General features: G+C 35.8%; 3 protein-coding genes across 7 annotated transcripts; 2 read left to right on the plus strand and 1 right to left on the minus strand.

Moving 5' to 3' along the window:
* The first annotated feature begins 2,427 nt into the window (after positions 1-2,427).
* Positions 2,428-6,210, plus strand: LOC149391634 (Protein kinase superfamily protein). The gene is made up of 10 exons (XM_089620481.1): positions 2,428-2,735; positions 3,126-3,302; positions 3,380-3,624; positions 3,696-3,828; positions 3,974-4,037; positions 4,136-4,232; positions 4,314-4,413; positions 4,893-5,011; positions 5,081-5,170; positions 5,690-6,210. Exons 1-10 carry the CDS (start codon positions 2,570-2,572, stop codon positions 5,849-5,851), a joined length of 1,353 nt encoding a protein of 450 aa, XP_089476607.1. The 5' UTR covers positions 2,428-2,569; the 3' UTR covers positions 5,852-6,210.
* Positions 6,211-8,643: 2,433 nt separating this feature from the next.
* On the plus strand, positions 8,644-10,024 carry LOC149391635 (Tetratricopeptide repeat (TPR)-like superfamily protein). 2 transcript variants are annotated; one of them, XM_089619484.1, is made up of 6 exons: positions 8,644-8,910; positions 9,068-9,206; positions 9,273-9,304; positions 9,403-9,489; positions 9,560-9,729; positions 9,846-10,024. In XM_089619484.1, exons 1-5 carry the CDS (start codon positions 8,656-8,658, stop codon positions 9,698-9,700), a joined length of 654 nt encoding a protein of 217 aa, XP_089475610.1. In that variant the 5' UTR covers positions 8,644-8,655; the 3' UTR covers positions 9,701-9,729; positions 9,846-10,024. The 2 variants fall into 2 exon arrangements, with proteins under 2 accessions (XP_089475610.1, XP_089475609.1); XM_089619483.1 differs by having other exon boundaries at positions 9,560-9,852.
* LOC149391636 (RING/FYVE/PHD-type zinc finger family protein) lies at positions 9,630-14,635 on the minus strand. Of its 4 annotated transcripts, XM_089619480.1 has the most exons (7): positions 14,512-14,635; positions 13,791-14,104; positions 13,327-13,536; positions 12,871-13,194; positions 12,198-12,287; positions 10,531-11,450; positions 9,630-9,759 (listed from the first exon to the last, which is right to left on the minus strand). In XM_089619480.1, the coding sequence occupies exons 2-6, from the start codon at positions 14,046-14,048 to the stop codon at positions 10,554-10,556; spliced, it is 1,779 nt and encodes a 592-aa protein (XP_089475606.1). In that variant the 5' UTR covers positions 14,049-14,104; positions 14,512-14,635; the 3' UTR covers positions 9,630-9,759; positions 10,531-10,553. The 4 variants fall into 4 exon arrangements, with proteins under 4 accessions (XP_089475606.1, XP_089475608.1, XP_089475607.1 ...); XM_089619482.1 differs by lacking the exon at positions 9,630-9,759 and having other exon boundaries at positions 10,196-11,450; positions 13,327-13,527; XM_089619481.1 differs by lacking the exon at positions 9,630-9,759 and having other exon boundaries at positions 10,196-11,450; positions 13,327-13,530.
* Positions 14,636-18,441: the final 3,806 nt, after the last annotated feature.

The following is an 18,441-nucleotide window of genomic DNA, read 5'->3' on the forward strand; positions in this document are numbered from 1 at the left end:
GTTAAACTTAATGGAAATCCATATTTCCATTAACTTCCAATAAGAAAATCTATACAAATATAATCACTATTTTGGTCTTATTTTCGGTTGTCAGATCCAAATCATTTCAGATCTAACGTTGCAGACTTTAAAAAAAATAAAAAATAAATAAAAAGCCCACTTGCATTACAAACAGCTTAATGCCTCACGGTAATAACCCCTGACACGCGTATACCCCTGCCCTGCCATATTCCGCCACATGTCGGCACGGAAATTTCCGCCTCATCCTCACGCGGTACTCGCCTGTACCGTGAGGCACACGTACCATACAGAAGGCCTTCCTTCCGTGTGCTTCCGTACCGAGAAGCCAAGATGACTCCCATCACATAAAAGAAGTAAAATAATTTATTTGACTATTATTAATGGTTGAGTTTACCGACGAGGGCAAATTATAATTAAGGTCAATCGTTAACTTCAATGTTCGTGAAATAATTAATTAAAGTTGATATGTTTAATCTACTCTATTATTACCACAGACTTAACCTGAAGTGAATCTAACACCAAGTTCCGATGATTGCACGTTTAGTGCATATTTCCAACAAAAGGAAGAACAACGAGCACAATAAAATTCGAGCAGGCATAAGGCTCTTTCAATAAACCTATGATAAATGATGGATAAATCCAAAAAAACTCGATCCGATGAGCACGAAAAAAATGACTTTTCAACTTGGATAGATCAAAATCTAACAGAAAATTCACACCGAGATAGTGGACGCGGCTAATCCAACTCCATAACAAACCAAACCTTGGTTTAGCATCTTCAAAAAATCAATTTTAGATTGTTTGAAATTGTTTTTGTTCCTAAAATATCCTTAAACTAAAATTAATTGAATGCACATTAGCTCGACAATTACCATGCCGTACAAATTATTCTCTTAGAAATTATGACTTTTTTTAATATGTCTGTAGTCTACCTTGTTATAATATGTATCTTAGGACATGAAGAGAGATATACGACGCGACTTGATTTTTATCGGTTTTAAAAAGCTTATTTTTGTCCTAATGATAATAGCAAAAAATTTGTTTATTCCAAATCTACTTTTTCCAACATGTCAAATTTTACACATTCAATCTCATACGAGCATTTTTACAATTATCCAGTGATGATTTGTGCTATGATCTAGATAGAGCGCAGTGACTCTGTTTGGTTTTTTACCAACCATTGCTGTCAAAATTCAACGATAACAGTTAATTCACTTAGGCTTGTGATAAATATCACACACAAAAATTCAACATTTTAATTGCCGTAAGAATATTGCTATCGTTTTAAAACAATGTCAGGCTCACTAGAGAAGAAGCTCTTTTTCAACACTTTTTTCTAGATCAATCTTTTTCAACACTTGAAGAGGAAGAAAATTACAATCGGCATTTGTAATTGTAATTAATTATTCGCAATAATAAACAGATGTAAATCGCATTGAATATATCAGTGCATATATAGTTCCAATTTTCTCAATTTGTGACGCAGCTATAAATAAACAAAGAGCATTTACTTTACCTAAAAGATCAAGCTACTACAATTTATTTTTTATTTGGGTAAGAAAAAAATAAAAGTGAACTACAAAATCTTGGTTTCTAACTATATATACAAGCTGTAATTAAATGTCACAAAAGAACAACGATATTCAAAGTTAAATTTCTCTAAATTACCATGAACATGTGTAATCCGTAATTTGTACAAACTAATATATGAATAAACCGATCTAATTCCTAAAAAATAAGTATAAGAACATTATCGAAGCTAGTTTGAGGCAAGTGATAATACCGCTTCTCCTCTTATGAGTAAGACGTGAGATCGAATTTCACGGATAATATTGTTCATATTTATTTAATTTTAAAATGTGTTTATATAATAATATAATAAATTTTTATATTTGTTCAGGTCCGTATTTATATTATTGTATACATTTATTTTTATATGATTGATTATAATAATTTCCCATTCTAAAAAAAATAAATATAAGAAAATTGATTCACATCGTACACTCTTCTATTTCATTTTGGGATTAAAAAAACAAACCACCTAAATATTATATAAATATATAATATATATATATAGAGAGAGAGAGAGAGAGAGAGAGAGAGAGAGAGAGATTCGTTTCAAAATTTCCTAACTGCCCCACGAGCCACGTGAGTGTTGTGCACTTGTCCTCACACTCGCTTTTTTTTTTCTTTTCTTTTTAAAATATCCCCCCCCTTTTTTTTTATCGGAAAGTGAAAATAATATCCCTTTTCCATGTAAAAAGATTTATTTTTATGCTCTACTTTTGCCCTCTCCCTTATAATAATAGCCAAATAATCAGAATTAAAAGTGAGAAATTCAAAAGAAAATAAAAAAGACAAAACAAAAAGACTGCGTTTTAGAATTCTCATAATACGGTCCAAAACTCAGAATCATATTTTAAGTTCACAATCTCTCTCTCTCTCTCTCTCTGATCCAAAAACCCAACATTTTCGTGTCTTCATGTTCTCTTCTTCTCAACAGCTTAAAACAGAAAACAAAGGAAATTAAAATTAAAAAAAGGAAACGATGAAGCTTCTTCTTCTGGTTTCCCTTTCTCTATCCGCTCATCTTCTTCACAAATCGTCTCTCATTTCCGCCGCTGCCACGTCGGACACTGTAATTTATTCTCCGGCAATCTCACCCGCCACTTCTCAAATCTCGGCCACAACAACAATGGCTTCAAATTCTCCAGGTTTTTTGTTGTTTTTTTTTTTTATAAGTTCACTTCATGTCTATTTTGCCGTAATAGACTTACAATCATCTTGTCACCAAACAAATTTATGTTTCAAATTTCAAAAAATTGACATCCAAAATTAAGAGCATTTAATGATAAATTTATAAGAGATTTGAATTTTTTTTTACTTGTGACCAATATGCGCTCATTTGTATTTTGTTTCTTGCATTGTTTTTCCATTCGGATTTAATTCAGTCGTACTCGTTGAAAATGAAAGCAAGAAAGAGAGAGATAGAGAACCTCTCTAATCTTTTTTTCTTCCTTTTTAGTACCCATGGACAAATTGAGTCCAAAGCTTAGCTCTCTATCTCTCTCTAAAAAAATGTTAATTTCTCTAACACTAAACAGGAATCGCAGAAGTGAGTAACCCAAAGCACCAAATGGAATTTCACAAGAGGATTCTCATAGCTCTCATTGTGGCTTGTACGGCTCTTGGGTTGATAATATTCTCGTTGATATTCCTCTGGGTTTATCGCTGCAAGAACTCACACAAACCCCACAAGAGAAGCTCTCACGCCTCATCAGGTACAAATTCTCACTTCCCAATCCCAGAGAAAGATCTTATCTTTACTGATTTTTTTTTTTAATTTCCTCGAGAGTAGCGGAGAAAGGGGTGAGATTGAATCCATTTCTGGCCCAATTTCACACGAGCATGGTCGCAAAGAAAGGGTCTTTGGCTCTGATAGAGTACAGGCTCATAGAGAAAGCCACGGACAATTTCAGGGAGTCTAATGTTTTGGGTGAAGGAGGGTTTGGGAGAGTCTACAAAGCCCAGTTTGAAGATGACGTCATCGTCGCCGTCAAAATGCTTGACTGTGCCACTCAAGACGCCGAGAGAGAATTCCAGGTACCACAATTTATTTATTTATTTTCAATTCTCATTTGAGTAAAGATGTGATTTTTTTTTTTTTTTTTCAGAATGAAGTGGATTTGTTGCGTAAAATTCAACACCCGAATATAATCTCTCTTCTGGGGTGTAGTAGCCAAGGGGATTCGAGGTTCATTGTGTATGAGTTGATGGAAAATGGGTCTCTTGAGATGCAATTGCATGGTAAGAAGAATTACATCTTAATAATTTTATAATATCTAGTCTATCGTCTCGTCCCATACCTTTTAATTAAATTCACATCAAACCGAAAATGGGTTTGTTTTTTAGTGCTTAATTAATTGAATTATATATGTGTGTGTGTGAGTAGGACCGTCTCATGGCTCTGCTCTAACGTGGCATATGAGGATGAAAATTGCTCTTGATACAGCAAGGTTTGAGATCATATTCCCATTTGATTAATTATATTATTTTCCTGTTTTTTTAATAGTAATTAGTAATAACATATTGGTGAGTTTTTATTTGACCACAGAGGATTAGAATATCTTCATGAGCACTCGAACCCTCAAGTCATCCATAGAGATCTGAAATCTTCTAATATCCTTTTGGATGCCAACTTTAACGCCAAAGTCAGTCACCAAACATTATTATCTTTATTGCTAAATAATTATTAATGATATAATTAATTAATTATTTTAAGTATCTTTCAGCTATCGGATTTCGGCCTGGCTGTAGCTGATGGGGCCCACAACAAGAACATAAAGCTCTCGGGAACGTTGGGCTATGTCGCCCCGGAGTATCTTTTAGACGGTAATAACGCCCTCTGTGTTATTTTAATTTATCAAATTTAATTGTTATTTAACAGCAAGAATAATAAGTGAAGAGTGTGCGTATGAAGTTTTCTATTTAGATGAATCATTTTGGTCATGATAGCTTGTGTTATAAGTCATTAATAACCTTTACTCTCCCAACAACTAATGCAATTATGTATTTGTTCTCTGGATCGCTGACAAACCTCTAAATCATTGAGCTCGATGATGGCTGTGTTTAATGTGTGTGTTTATATATTAGTGTATGAGCACATGATCACACTGCCATGTAGGGGCATAATATATTAATTAATTAATTGAATAATAATGTGTGTGTGTCTCTCTCTCTTTTTCTCTCTCACACACAGAGTTATGGCCTTTGTGCATTTGAATGCCTTGGGACTTGCCTTTCACAAGAACATAATTTTTACATTTTTGGTTTAACATTATTAATACAAAGCTTGTTTTAATCTTTCTTAGGCAAGTTGACGGATAAGAGTGATGTTTACGCGTTTGGGGTCGTTCTTTTGGAGCTTCTGTTGGGCAAAAGGCCAGTTGAGAAACTAGCCCCGGCTCAATGCCAATCTATAGTCACATGGGTATGTATCTATAGCCCATTTTTTTTTTCCAATGAACCCGAAAAACTGAATTGGTCGACAACAATGCAGGCCATGCCACAACTCACGGACAGGTCAAAGCTACCGAACATCGTCGATCCCGTGATCAAAGACACGATGGACTTAAAGCACTTGTATCAGGTTCGCAAACCACTTTTCTCTTCGATTTGTATCCGAGTATCAAGATTTTTGTATTGTTAAATAATTTGTCATTAGTCAAACAAACTTATTAGTATGAATGGGAGAAGAGTGAAGTGAGCAGAAAAGCAAGATTTTGTGTGAAAATACTTTGGGGTGAGGGAGAGAGAACAAACCTCTCTCGAAAACTCGTGATTTCATAGTTCAGTTGGGCTACGATACCATGTTAAATATGCCAGGTTTCCATTTCAAAATCACAGCCGACCCAATATCAAGGCCTTGGTCCAGAAATAAAAAATACTTTTTTTTTAGAATGATAAAAAAAAGGCCTAAGCATAACTAAACTCGGGCCTTCTAAACTCTTGAGTCTCAAAGAGACGACTTATCTTGCCTGAGGCCTGTCCTGCTCGAAAACCAATTGACAATGAGAAGAGTAACAAATAAACTTTTTAGGTCTCTCTCGGATGAATTTGTGTGTAAGTGTTGCGATATGGGTGCGTGTGTGTATGTATATGTGTATAGGTGGCTGCGGTGGCGGTGCTGTGTGTGCAACCAGAGGCGAGCTATCGACCACTCATAACGGACGTTCTTCACTCTCTCATCCCACTTGTCCCAGTTGACCTCGGAGGCACTCTCAGACTCTCTAACTCCGCCGTCTCTGTAGTCCCTTCCTCAGGCCACTGATTGAATAAAATAAAATGCCGGATCGAGTTTGATTGTATCTCGATCTCGGTTCATTCGCTGCGTGAATCGAATGAACTGAAAGGGAAAAGAGGACTGGGCCGAAAGGAAATTTATCGTTTATCACGTTTGTAAATTGAGAAGCACTATTTTTTTTATGAGCTTTGTGGGATCTGTGAATATATGAGGGGGTATAAAGACAGAATGAGCCAAACTTATTTTTTTTTTATTTTTTTTATTAATTTTCGTATTTTGTAGTCATTTTGGTTTCCCATTTCTTCTTCTGGGGTTACTACCAGTTCAGCTGGAATTGCAGGGTTGGTTAGCGCTTACCTCTAAAAATATATGTTTATTTAGGCTCATCATTTTTGTAGTACTGTGTAAAAAGAATTCATTCATTTTTGGACGAACAGAAATGGACAAGAGTTGGTACTCAGTAGTACCGCTCCGAATGATTTTTTTCACGGAACAAATATTTTGTTTTTATTGCATTTGATAATAAGTGCACAAATGATGGACAGAATAATTCATTTCCCGTACGAAGACTGCTAAAAATAAACTATCTACTGTAAGGAAACAATTTTTGTTTGCTCTGATTATAAGGAAACAAATGGGCTCAAGATTAATTGACCGTCTAAAAAGCGGTATTATAATTCTCTTCTCTTCTGGTATGGTATTGTTCACCGAACTGAAAATTTTAGTACGGTATCGGTATTGTGTTGTATTTATGTTTATTTATTTATTTATGAATATTAGAGTAGATTTTAGTTTAGAATTTTTTATTATTTATTTTTATTTATTAATAGCACCGGAGCTAATTGGAATGGTGTGTTCCGTTCTGATGTGGCGTAAATTTCGATATTTTCTCTACCATAATAGTTTTTGTTCAGTTTTACTCGAGATCAACCAGTTATTAGTAAACAGGACCAAAGGGAAAGAAGAGTCGTTCTCTTCTTCTTTGGTGGACAATTCTCTACAGTAAGAGAAGAGAAATAATTCCCTTACAAAAGGGAAGAGAAATTCTCTTCTCTTCTCTTACAAAAAGTAAGAGAAATTCTCTTATCTTAAATGAGAATTCTCTTCCCATAAAAAACAAATTAAATATATATTTTTATTTAAATTTAATATTCTTTAATATTATTTTATTTGTGGTGTTTTTAATTGAAGGGACTGAAATGCAAAGTCATTTACTTGTGTGTGTGTAATTGTTTCATGACATATAAGTGTGTTGTTCTATTTAATTGTGTGTTAATATTTTTTTTTGTGAACTGTCAATAAAGATGGTCAGTTAAAAGTGATCTAATTTGGTATACGATTATTGGGCTTTAATGTATCTAACATGTTATGGGCCTTTAATGTGTAGACTTATTATGGGCTTCTATTTCAGTGATGAGTTGAAATAGGAAGCCCACTAGGGTAACCTAGGATTTCTCTATAAATACGGTTGGTCCCCCAGGCCACACGTAACATTCTTGTCATTTCTGATATCCCGTCGTCAGAGTGAGCCAGAGAGAACTAAAGAGACTCTCAGAGAAATACGTGTTGATCTGGAAGACCAACCGTCATGGATTCATCAGGTACGCTTCCGCTATTTAGTTTATGATTCTCCAATGTTCAACATGATTCGGTCATGGAATTAGGTGATGCATTTCACCCATGATATTCGGATCTAACACACCTAGTCTTTACGAGCCTTCTCTTACATGGAATAACACCACATTTGCTTTCGAGCAAAAAAAACACCACATTTGCTTATATTGCTTCCATGCTTTCCAATACTCCCTCCTTCTCCATCGTTATTTGCTTTTATCTCGTCAAGAATATAGGTTTTTCATACACGTTCTTGTCAATAAGTTGTAGTATTGTACAAGTAATTCAACTATATATGGTTGGAAACATGTGTCAAGTCGTGGCGTGTTATCTATCTCGGTTGGTTATCTCAATTGATTTACTCATATTTACACCATTAAATTAACATTTGTTTTATTTATGACACATGACATGATCTTGTGAATTATTATGTGGTTTACAAGCAGGGGAGATCCTTCTCACGGTGTTTTCCTTATTACTTGGACGCAACATGCAAAGATATAGAAGATCTTTGTACTGAATATTTATTTTATTAATACTGAATATAAGTTTATTAACGAGTGTAGACAAAGAAGTAAGACTAGGTAATCAAATTTATAATAGAAAGTGTAATAGCTACTAACTGTTGAATTACAAGCGAAATCATGAAACTTTACTTTATAATATAATATTATATATATAAAGGAGATGAGACTCTCCCTCTCACGAAACACTGTTCATTGAACAATGTTTCGTGAATTATTATTATTATTATTTAAAAGAAAAAATAAGAGATTGGACATTGAACACGATTAATGTTCATTCGTACGTACTGATTTTTTTCAAAAAAAATTTTAAATATATTTTTTTTAAACTTAAATATTTTTGGACATATATTTATATATTTCTTATTTAAGACTAAAATATATTAATTATTCGAAACAACGCGCTTGTATAATATAAACATAGGATGTACATAATTTAATTTACGACCATAACATCAGAAATTCAATACTAAAAAATATCGTTATACGATGGTGACAGAGTTCTCCAAACAAAATTTTGGTAATATTTTTTGTAGACATCATTAAAAAGTCGACCAGTGAAAACCCGTTTTACTACTTTGGGACGTAACGTAATGGATGTCGTATGGCTATTAACGCTGGGCCAAAAATCTTCCTAGCCCAAATAACTGTTAAGCATTTGAGCCCATCCTAATTATCTCACGGCGGTGTAAAATGAAAGAGACGAAGCAGAGAGGAGAGAGAGAGAGAGAGATGAAAGTGACATGGAAGAAGAAGCAGAACGACAACAAGAAGAAGCGTCCTCTAACAATCTTCAAAGACCTTCCTTTCGACCATGAAAACGAATCCAATTCCACGACCAAGGAAGAAACGAACACCGAATCCTCCTATGACCCCTCGCCGGAATCTCCTTCGGACGCCAAGCGACTCGCCGAGACTTTTCAGTCCCAGGGAACCAAGCTCGCCGAGGTAAAAAAATACTGAAACTTTTTCAATGAGCTCTTTTGCTGATCACATCGGAGTTTTGATCGGGAAGAGAGAATTGTTTGTTACTGCGAAGATGCTCGCCAAGTGTTCGACGAAAAGTTTCTCAGAAGAATTTCTGACAGAACATATTTTGTTATAGGAGGGAAAGTATCGGGAAGCGTTGGGAAAATGGGAGACAGCTCTGACATTGATGCCGGAGAGTGGGATATTGCAAGAACAGAAAGCCCAAGTCTTGCTCGAAATCGGAGACGCTTGGAATGCCCTCAAAGCTGCCACGAGTACGTCCTCTCTCTTTCTTAGCTTCATTTCATTTTGACTAAATACGCCTTATTCTGGATACCCAGGAGCTACTGAATTGGAACCTTCATGGGCCGAGGTAAACTACAAAACCATTTTTACTCACGTATGTATATGATTGTTTATTGATAAAAGGAACGAAGAGAGAGTGAGATAGAGAAAGTTTTGATGTTGCAGGCATGGATGACTCTGGGGAGAGCCCAGCTGAATTTCGGGGAGCCTGATAGTGCCATGGAAAGCTTTGATAGAGCATTAGCCATTAAGGTAACATTTCCCATAATCTCGATTATGTGTGTGTTTATTACAAGCGAGTTGACTGGGTGGGTGAACTCAGCCGGACTCGAGCGAGGCTCAAGAGGATAGACGTACGGCGTTGCATCTTGTGAAGAGAAGGAAGACACTACACTCGACGGGAATGAGTACTTCAATGAATCGCTACGCAGTTTGCGACAAGTCAGAACAAGCCAGCTCCTGAGAACAGCCTTGGCCTTGCCTTTTTAACCTCTCTGCTTGTAAATACACTAGAAGAACATACTGCAGCGAAAGAAGTAATTAAAATAAACATAAATATTCTGTGTTCTCTGTGTTTCTATTCATGCCATAAGTAAAAAAAAAAAAAAAAAAAAATCCTAGCCGAGTTTTTGTTCTCTTTGTTGTGCAGAAGTTGTAAATAGTAGACGACCGTTATATTCTCTTTTTGGTATGTACACAACTTGCAACATTCAGAGATGAATCGAATCTTATACTTCTTTTATAGCTCGATAGTGGGACAAAATGATATGTACTTTATTTTTTCTTCTTTTCTTTTTGTTATCCACAAAAAAATAAAAAATAAAAAATAATAATAATACACTAGTCTTGATCTTTACTGCATTGCAAACTTTTGATTCCATTCTTAATTCCTAGCAACTAGAAATAAAGAAATGAAGGGAGATTTTAGGTTCAATTTGGTCAGATTGATCAATAAATGAGCTAGGAAAACTATACTTTTTCCTTTCAAACAAAAGCAGTCAATAGTCTGAAACGTTATGTACTCGTGTGCTACAACAAAAGAGGGCATATTAAGCACATAATTGGGAACTCTTCTACCAACAATGATTCTAAAATTAGGTATGTATACGCCTTTACAAGAAAGAGAGCACATCGAAAAGTCTGGCAAATCCAACTCAGATTAAAAACCTACCGAAATATGGTACTGGTGAGAGATTGGCCAAGGGGAAAACTAGTTAGCATTTGTGATATCTCCTACTAAAGTGAGAAAATTTTTACTCTAAAAAGATAACGAAACCCAAAAAATTCTTTTACCGACGATGACGGATGCTTTGCATCTAAAACCGACCACATTTCTCTTCGTAATTAAGAGTATTCACCGCAGTCAAAAGCATCTCCATTCCTCCACCTTTGTCATGTTCCATGCAGCTTTTACTATTCCAATTCTTGGTAAGAACTCCGAAAGCCCTGATTCCTTCGCTGACTTTCATTTTCTGCTTCTCCTCGTACTTCTCGTAGGCCTCTCTGGCCCTTTTTACGTGCTTCTGCTTCGCATCGCACGATCTGCAATACCAGTTTCCCGTTGGAATCGTGCTCAGTTTCGGTAGCGTGCAGTAAATGTGGTAGCCGTGGTCGCACCCATCGCACAGAACGATCTGATCGTCGTCCTTATCCACGAGGCACGATCGGCACAGACAAGACGGGCAATACCAACAAGGACCGTAAGATCTGAGCTCTCTTTTTTTCAGACACCGAACGTGATAAGAATTGCTAGCACAGAGATTGTGACCGCATATCCTCGACTTTTCGCCGTCTTGAATCTGTCTTTCGCAGATTTTACACACACCCAAGCTGTTGCTCCTGGTAGAAAGTTCTGTGGCACACTTAGAATCCTCAACAGGTTCGTTGAGCATTTCATCATCTGCGCAAGGGCTATCGTTACCGACTCCCACAGAAGTTTTCGGAACCATCAACTTCTCGCAGACTACACAGTTCTCGTGTGGCGAACGACTCCCACTGGTAGTGCAACTAGAACAATACCAACTTTTCAGGGGGATCTCTTCAACTGGTGGTTCGATGCATGACACGTGGTACATTTCTTCACACGAATCGCAAACTAGATAGTCTCTCCCATCTGCCTTCTCACCACATCGCTGGCACGTGCAAACTCTGAATTCATTATTAGCCTCTGCTTGCTCCGGTTTGGTGCAATAGTCAGATTCCAAGGTGTAGAACTGTCAGCAGAACAAAATTTATTGCACCCATGAAACACAGTTCAATTTTCTATCAAGATAACATACATAAAAAAGAGTTGATGAATTTATAAACATAACATCACTAGCTGTATAGACGAGCAATCAAAACTTCCAACACAACTATAACTTATACTAAGTAGGTCATACAAAGTTTCAGTAAGATAATCCCATCACAAGACGTACTTAGATTCATGAACAAGCTAACTTAGAGATGCAATGACGAACATAAAAATCAGGTACAACATAAAATTTAAGTGGGTTCAGAGATGAAGGAAGGCTGGCATATATTTCTTTTTAAATGCATGGAAAAAGGTGAGTTCGCTTACACTTAAACTTGCAGGCAATTACTCCAAAGCTAAGCAATAAATATTTATTTCTCCGCTTCATTAATGATAGTTCAGAAGAAAAACAATATTACACTCCCTAAGCATTAAATATTTTATTCACTCCTAGTACAGATACATAACAATTACTTCTGTAAACGTCTAATAAAAACAACCGCATGGAATAAATTAATGATATTGCTCTTCATATCTACATCTGCGAATGTTTATAATCTATATCTCCAAGACTCCAACCAAAGCAAACACAATGGTTTTAGACACAGCAAGAGAAATGTTCATTCTAGCGACAGAAACATAAAAGATTAAAACTTCTAGAGGCAATGCGAATAATAATTGTAGTGTACTAGAAGTCACAATAGTACTTTCAATTAGTTTGCATTACCTGTTTATCATAGCACGATTTGGACATATCAGAGAGGTCTTTTGAAAGAGCAATCATCGCAGCACCGATTCCCTGAATCTTATCCCATACCTGTTAGCACAAATTGTAGGTCAAATACAAGTATCAGAAAAGAACATGGCATGCCAACTAAATTCCCGCGCTGAAACAAAATACTCATTTTTTATACATTTGCAAACTGTAGCGTTGAAATTTTAATATTACTTAGAAGCTGATTAGAGTCATATGAAAATTCACACCTACCTCAAAACTCAAAAAAACATCTTAGAAAACAAAGTAACCAACTTTCAAAGAGACTGTATAAGCAGCATCTGGGTTGATTGGTGGGTGCTATATCCACATAGACATCATGTCAAAAGGGGAAACACTAACCATAATTAAAGACCATCCACTAGAAGACTATACAATAATTGAGACCATCCAGATTCCAATAGATATCATCCAAGGCGAGGACTAAACTATGTTTCACTGTTCTATTCGCGTGGCAATAATATGAACAAATAAATTGCTAAACTAAAAAATAAGTACAGTTTATTATGTGAAGCATTTTCTCCTACATTTTAGACGTCATCAAATGATCAAATCCATCATAAAGCACAGGGTGGAATATCAATCTCAGTGGACAAAATTTCAATTAGTAATATCCACAACTTGCCTGCTGTATATCCGTAAGGAAAAGCATCGGTGAATGGTCATAAGCTCCATCTTTCATCCGTGAGTTTATGAGCTTAAGGTCAAAAAAACATTCAGTCTTGATACCTTGAAAATTTTCCGAAAGTAGCTTGCAAAGTGAGGTGAACTTGTCTGATATTAGAATGTGAAACCAAACATGACGACACATCTCAGTGGTTGTATGCAAACTTTTTCTATTTGACCGTCGATTGGGTAAAACTTCTGGATGTCCACCAGTTTCTTCCTGAAATCCATTCTGCGCAGGTGAATCACACATTTTCCTGCTCACATCTGGCTGATCATGTTTCTGTAATAAAAGAAAAGAAAAGGGATAACCTCTTGAATGATAAACATGAATTACACTATACAAATTTTTTCATACTAACTTTTACACCATGAACTCATTCAAACAACACGGAGAGATTGTTACCGCACAAACCTTAGCATTGGTTCCCGTTTCAGGACCGCATTGAAGCACATCACGAATGCATCTTTGCATACCACCTTCATCATCGCTCAAAGACTGGTACATGTGTTCCAGAACAATTTTCCACGACCTCTCCGAACAACCATCTGGACAGTTCATCGGGTGATGAATTTTCTCACGGGAGTTAATTTCAAGAACCACGCCTTGGGCTACCTTCTGAGGCTGAAGAAATCATTATATACCCAAACACACAAAAGAAGAAAACAGAGAAAAAAGGAACTTCTAAGATCAGTTTCCCTAAACCAAGACATCATCAAGAAACAATTTATATACAGAATATTCCTTCACATATAAGAATTCTAGTACTCTTCAGTTTAATCACAGAAATTCATATGCCACACGTTTTGTATAAGCCAAGTTACGACATATAGACAAACTATTTGTGTTAACATTTCATTCACGGAAAGAACACAAACCTGCTGAACCGCTTGACAATCCTCTTTTGCAAAAGCTCTTCCTGTGTCTTCCGATTTGCTGTCGGCACTGGATTTTGCATGCTTTCTCCGCTTGTAAGTTCGAAGACCCTCCATTTGACCCGAACTCAAACTAGCAACATCGCTACTCTTACCAACCCCAAATCTAACCCTATCACCAATCCCATCGCTTTTCAAGCAATTGAGACCCTCGACGCATTCCGTACCACCGCCATTGCTCGTTCCATCTTCGACACCCATTTTATCAAAGAAACCCTAATTTCCCCGAATCCTCAGAGAGAGACAGAGGGTTGTACCTACGCACACCCAAATTCAGAAAAACTGTGAATCAACACCAAAACAACATAGGAAAAGTGAAATAAAAAACCTAATCTTAATTGTTCTACAACGAAATTTCCTAATTCATTATCCGCGGAAGCGAACGGTGCAGAAAAAAAAAATGTATTTATTTCCAAGAACCGAATTCATTCCATTGCTTAGATTCTACAAAGAAAATTCGACCAGAACGAAGCGTGAATACATTTCGCAGTCTGATTAAAATAAAAGAATAATGAATACGAATTCTTAAACCGAAAGAAAATACGATTCTCAACCAATTTTTACCGGTGCATTACTTTTCTCGGGAACCGAACTGATAAAAACGAAGCAAGATCTAAATAAGCGAGAGAGAGAGAGAGAGAGAGAGAGAGAGAGAGAGACTAACCTCGGAGAAGAAACTTTCGGTGGAGAGAGAGAGAGAGGGTTTGGGCTCTGAAACCACCGTAGGCTAACTGAAAAACTGGGACTTTTTTGGCTCCCCTTATCCTTGAGGTGAAAAAAAAAAGAATAAAACCGGACTAATATATAACTTCCTTCGAATTTTGAAAACAGGTTCGGCTACGGGCATGTGACTTTGGGTTGGTCCCGTCTTAATTTTTATTTATTTCATTGCTTATTTTTAAAAATTTATTTCTTAATTAACCTAACTATTTCTATTAATCTATTCACACAAACACGAGACGACTAATAATCAATTTTATTTTCTTAAAAAATATAAAAAGCATGTAGGTTTATTATCCTACTTTTTTCCCCCAAGTACTATTACTTTCAATACCAAGAGTATTATCCAAACGAACAATTTTTGCTTAAGGAACGTGTATGAATAACATAAGTCTCTTCATCAAATATTAGTTTAGTATAAGCGATTATTCCAATTATTAAGATATTTAAGAAAGTAGCTAATTTGTTTTTTTTTTAAGGGAACTTTTTGCTGCAGTGGAGATTGAACTCACGACCTCCACACAGGAGGTGGTGTGGAATTACCACTATACTATCCTAGGTACCACAACTAATTTGTTAATATATCAATTCAATATTCTAATAATACTCTTAAAAATCAATATTATTAATTGTCGGAGTAAAATAATATTAACCGTGACAAGGAAAATAATAAATCTCAATAACGGTAACAAAAAGAACAATTAATCTTATTAACGGTTATACAAACAATAATAAATTTTATTAACTGTTACAAAAAAAACATTAAATTTTATTTACTGAACCAAGAACAACAGTTAATCTTATTAACGGTCACCTCCGTCGTCTCCAGCACCGGAATCCGAGTTGTCATCAGAGTTTCAAACGACAGCCTTAGCTTGACCTAATGTTAGCAAGACTCCACCGTCAGCAATGGTGACCTAATCAGAGCGAACAAAATTACAATGAAATCAGAAATGAAGAAGAAAAAGAAAATCTAACCGATCGAAATTGAGGTTCAATTGGAGATTTTTTTGGAATTCAATTTAATACTGGCCATTATGTTAAATATATTAATAGTTTACCTATGATTTTAACTTCTCCTTATAGATTTGGCTACTTGTTAACAAATCTAAAAAAAAAATGATCGATTTCTTTATTAAAAATCTTCTATGTTTCCCTATCAACACACATGTGTGCGGGGCACACACATATATGTATATATAGGGACGAAGCCAAAAATTCAAATTATGGGCATTTACATGCGAAAAAAATTGAGGATGAGCTGATTTGTAAATTTTTAAGATAAAAAATTCAAAAAGTGCAATTTTTTTAAGAGCGCTATAACCCCCTCCGACCTCCTTATTGGTTTCATGCATATATATATATATATATATATATATATATATATATATATAATTACACAATTCAGAATTCTCTCGTCTGTCTTGGAATTGGAATTCTTTAACTATAAAATACACAAAAAGACATACGGTAAAATTCAGTTGATATTGATTTTTTATGCTCATTCCAAGAATAACGATTTTTTAAAAATGTATACAAAATATCAATTTTTCTATTGGCGATTCGGCTATATAGCTAATTCAAATTTTAGGTTTAGTAAAATAGTTCAAGTTTTCATAGTTTAGACAAATTAACCAAAAATATTAAAAGTCATTAAAATACCTTTTTTCATTCACCCCAAATACACGATCACATTCATATCAGACTCTCACATTCTGTAAACTCAAAAAGCTCATTTTTATTCTTAATTGTACCAAAAATCCTATTTGAAATCCCACTTCCATGTATCTATCCTTGCAAACCCCATATGGGCTTAAACCCTATGTCCTCTGCAATCGTCGGCAGATTATTTGCGGATGGCTCTACCACGTCGTCTCCATCGAGCCTCTCGCTAAAATTGTCCCAAAATCGAATAGGCATCATTGATCAGAGGTCTCAAAAGGGCTTTAATCGTGGATGAGGGTTTGGGATTGGGGGTTCTGGTTTTGATGCGAATTATGGGGGGTTATGAGTCCATTAATCGATTTTGAATTTGTTTGCATTAATTATAATATGAATTTGTCTTCTTTGATTTCATAAATTTGTTTATCAATCGAATTTCAAATCTGTTCATGAGTTAGTTTTCTCAGGATTTAAAAAATATTAATCCGTGTATCCAAATATTTAATCCACTATTTATTGTTAGCTGAGTTGTTTGTAGCCTTCCGTTTTGTGGAAACTATACATATTCGGATTTACGGTTGAGAGTTCTGGTTTTGGCACAAATTGTGGGGGGTTATGGGCAGCATGTGTTTATATCAAGGTTTGAAATCTCGCGCGAGATGGGGGTATCTCGCGCGAGATCTCGCGTTTGGGAGGGGTGCGAGAGGGATACGAGTATATCTCGCGAGTTTGGTCAAATCTCGCGAAATCTCGCGCCCTATCTCGCGTCTTTAATATCCCCGAATCTCGCCCGCCCGAAGTTATTTTTTGCAAAAATTTCCCCCATTTCTGCATGTATTCCGCAGAAGAAGAAGAAAAAGAGCACCTCCGGATCTCGCGAAGCTGAAGACCGGATCTGCGTAGATCTCGCCGGATCTCGCAGCGTACCCCCGAATCTCGCGCGCTGGAGGTGTAAAAGTGCTCAAATCTCGCCGTGTACCCCCGATCTCGCGCGGTAAGGTTCGAAACTGATTTTTTTTTTTTTTTTTTTTTAATTTTGAATGATTTTTTGATTGGATTGTTGAGTATTTTTTTAATGGATTATTGATATGAAGTTATTATAATCCGAATGTATGTAGTAATTTTGAATAATTTGATGATGTTGTTAATGTTGATTGTGATGAGTTTTATTTTATTCCGAACTTAGTTGGTAATTTGAATTATATGTTGTTAATCTTGAAGTCGTTTTGATTTTGAAATGGTTTTTTTTTTTTTTTTTTATATCCGAATTTAGGTAGTAATTTATTTAATTAAATGTTGTTGTTAATGTTGATGTTGATGTTGTTGTGAAATGTGTTTTTTTTTTAAATGGTAGTAATTTAATTATTATTGATTACTGTTTGCTTGTTTTATTTAATTCTTGATTATTCGTAATTGTTAGTTGTTCATTATTGTTGATGTTGACATGTTTTGATACTTGATCTCTTGCTCTAGATTTACTACTTGAAGAATGAGCTCAGATCCGGCCCGAAAATATTGTACGCCCATTGCGGGAAAGACGAACGCTTTTGTGTGCAACTTTTGTGGCCATGAGATGAAAGGCGGAGGTGTTACTAGGGTGAAGAATCACCTTGCCGCTGCAGATAATCGAAGAAGTACTACGGTGTGTGATAAGTGTCCTCCGGAAGTAAGAGAGGAGATGAGAGAGTGTCTTTTGACCGTATCTGATAAGAAGAAGTCAAAAAGTAGTTTTGGAGCGTATCTTCAATCCAAAACCACGAAAGGACTTCGTAGATATGAGTCAGATGAAGAGGACGAAGACGAAGAGGTCTTAGTCCGATCAACTATGAAGAGGGTGAGACAGCAAGAAGCAGTTGAGCAGTGGAGGGAAGAACGAGAGGGACCCGGTGGATCTTCAGCGGAACCCCGTTTGCAACGAACGCGACCATTGGCTTCTTCTTTATACAAATCCCCCAGTTCTCGGCAGCAAAGGGTTGATGTGATGTCCATACCAACATATGCAATGAAACTCGGAAGAAACATATGTAAGTTCTTTGTTCACGAACAAATTCCAGCATCTAAGGCAGACTCACATCATTTTCGAAACATGATACAGTCCGCTCAGGAGTTTGGTAAGTAAATTTGAATTTTGTCATATTTAATTTCAAATTTATCATATTCAGTTTATTTATTACGTATTTTGAGTTGCAGGTCCTAACGTTCCATTACCGTC

Source organism: Urtica dioica, chromosome 7, assembly GCF_054948205.1.
Source record: "Urtica dioica subsp. dioica isolate 48M chromosome 7, U.dioica_male_clone48M_v1_H2, whole genome shotgun sequence".
Taxonomy (NCBI): Eukaryota; Viridiplantae; Streptophyta; class Magnoliopsida; order Rosales; family Urticaceae; genus Urtica; species Urtica dioica.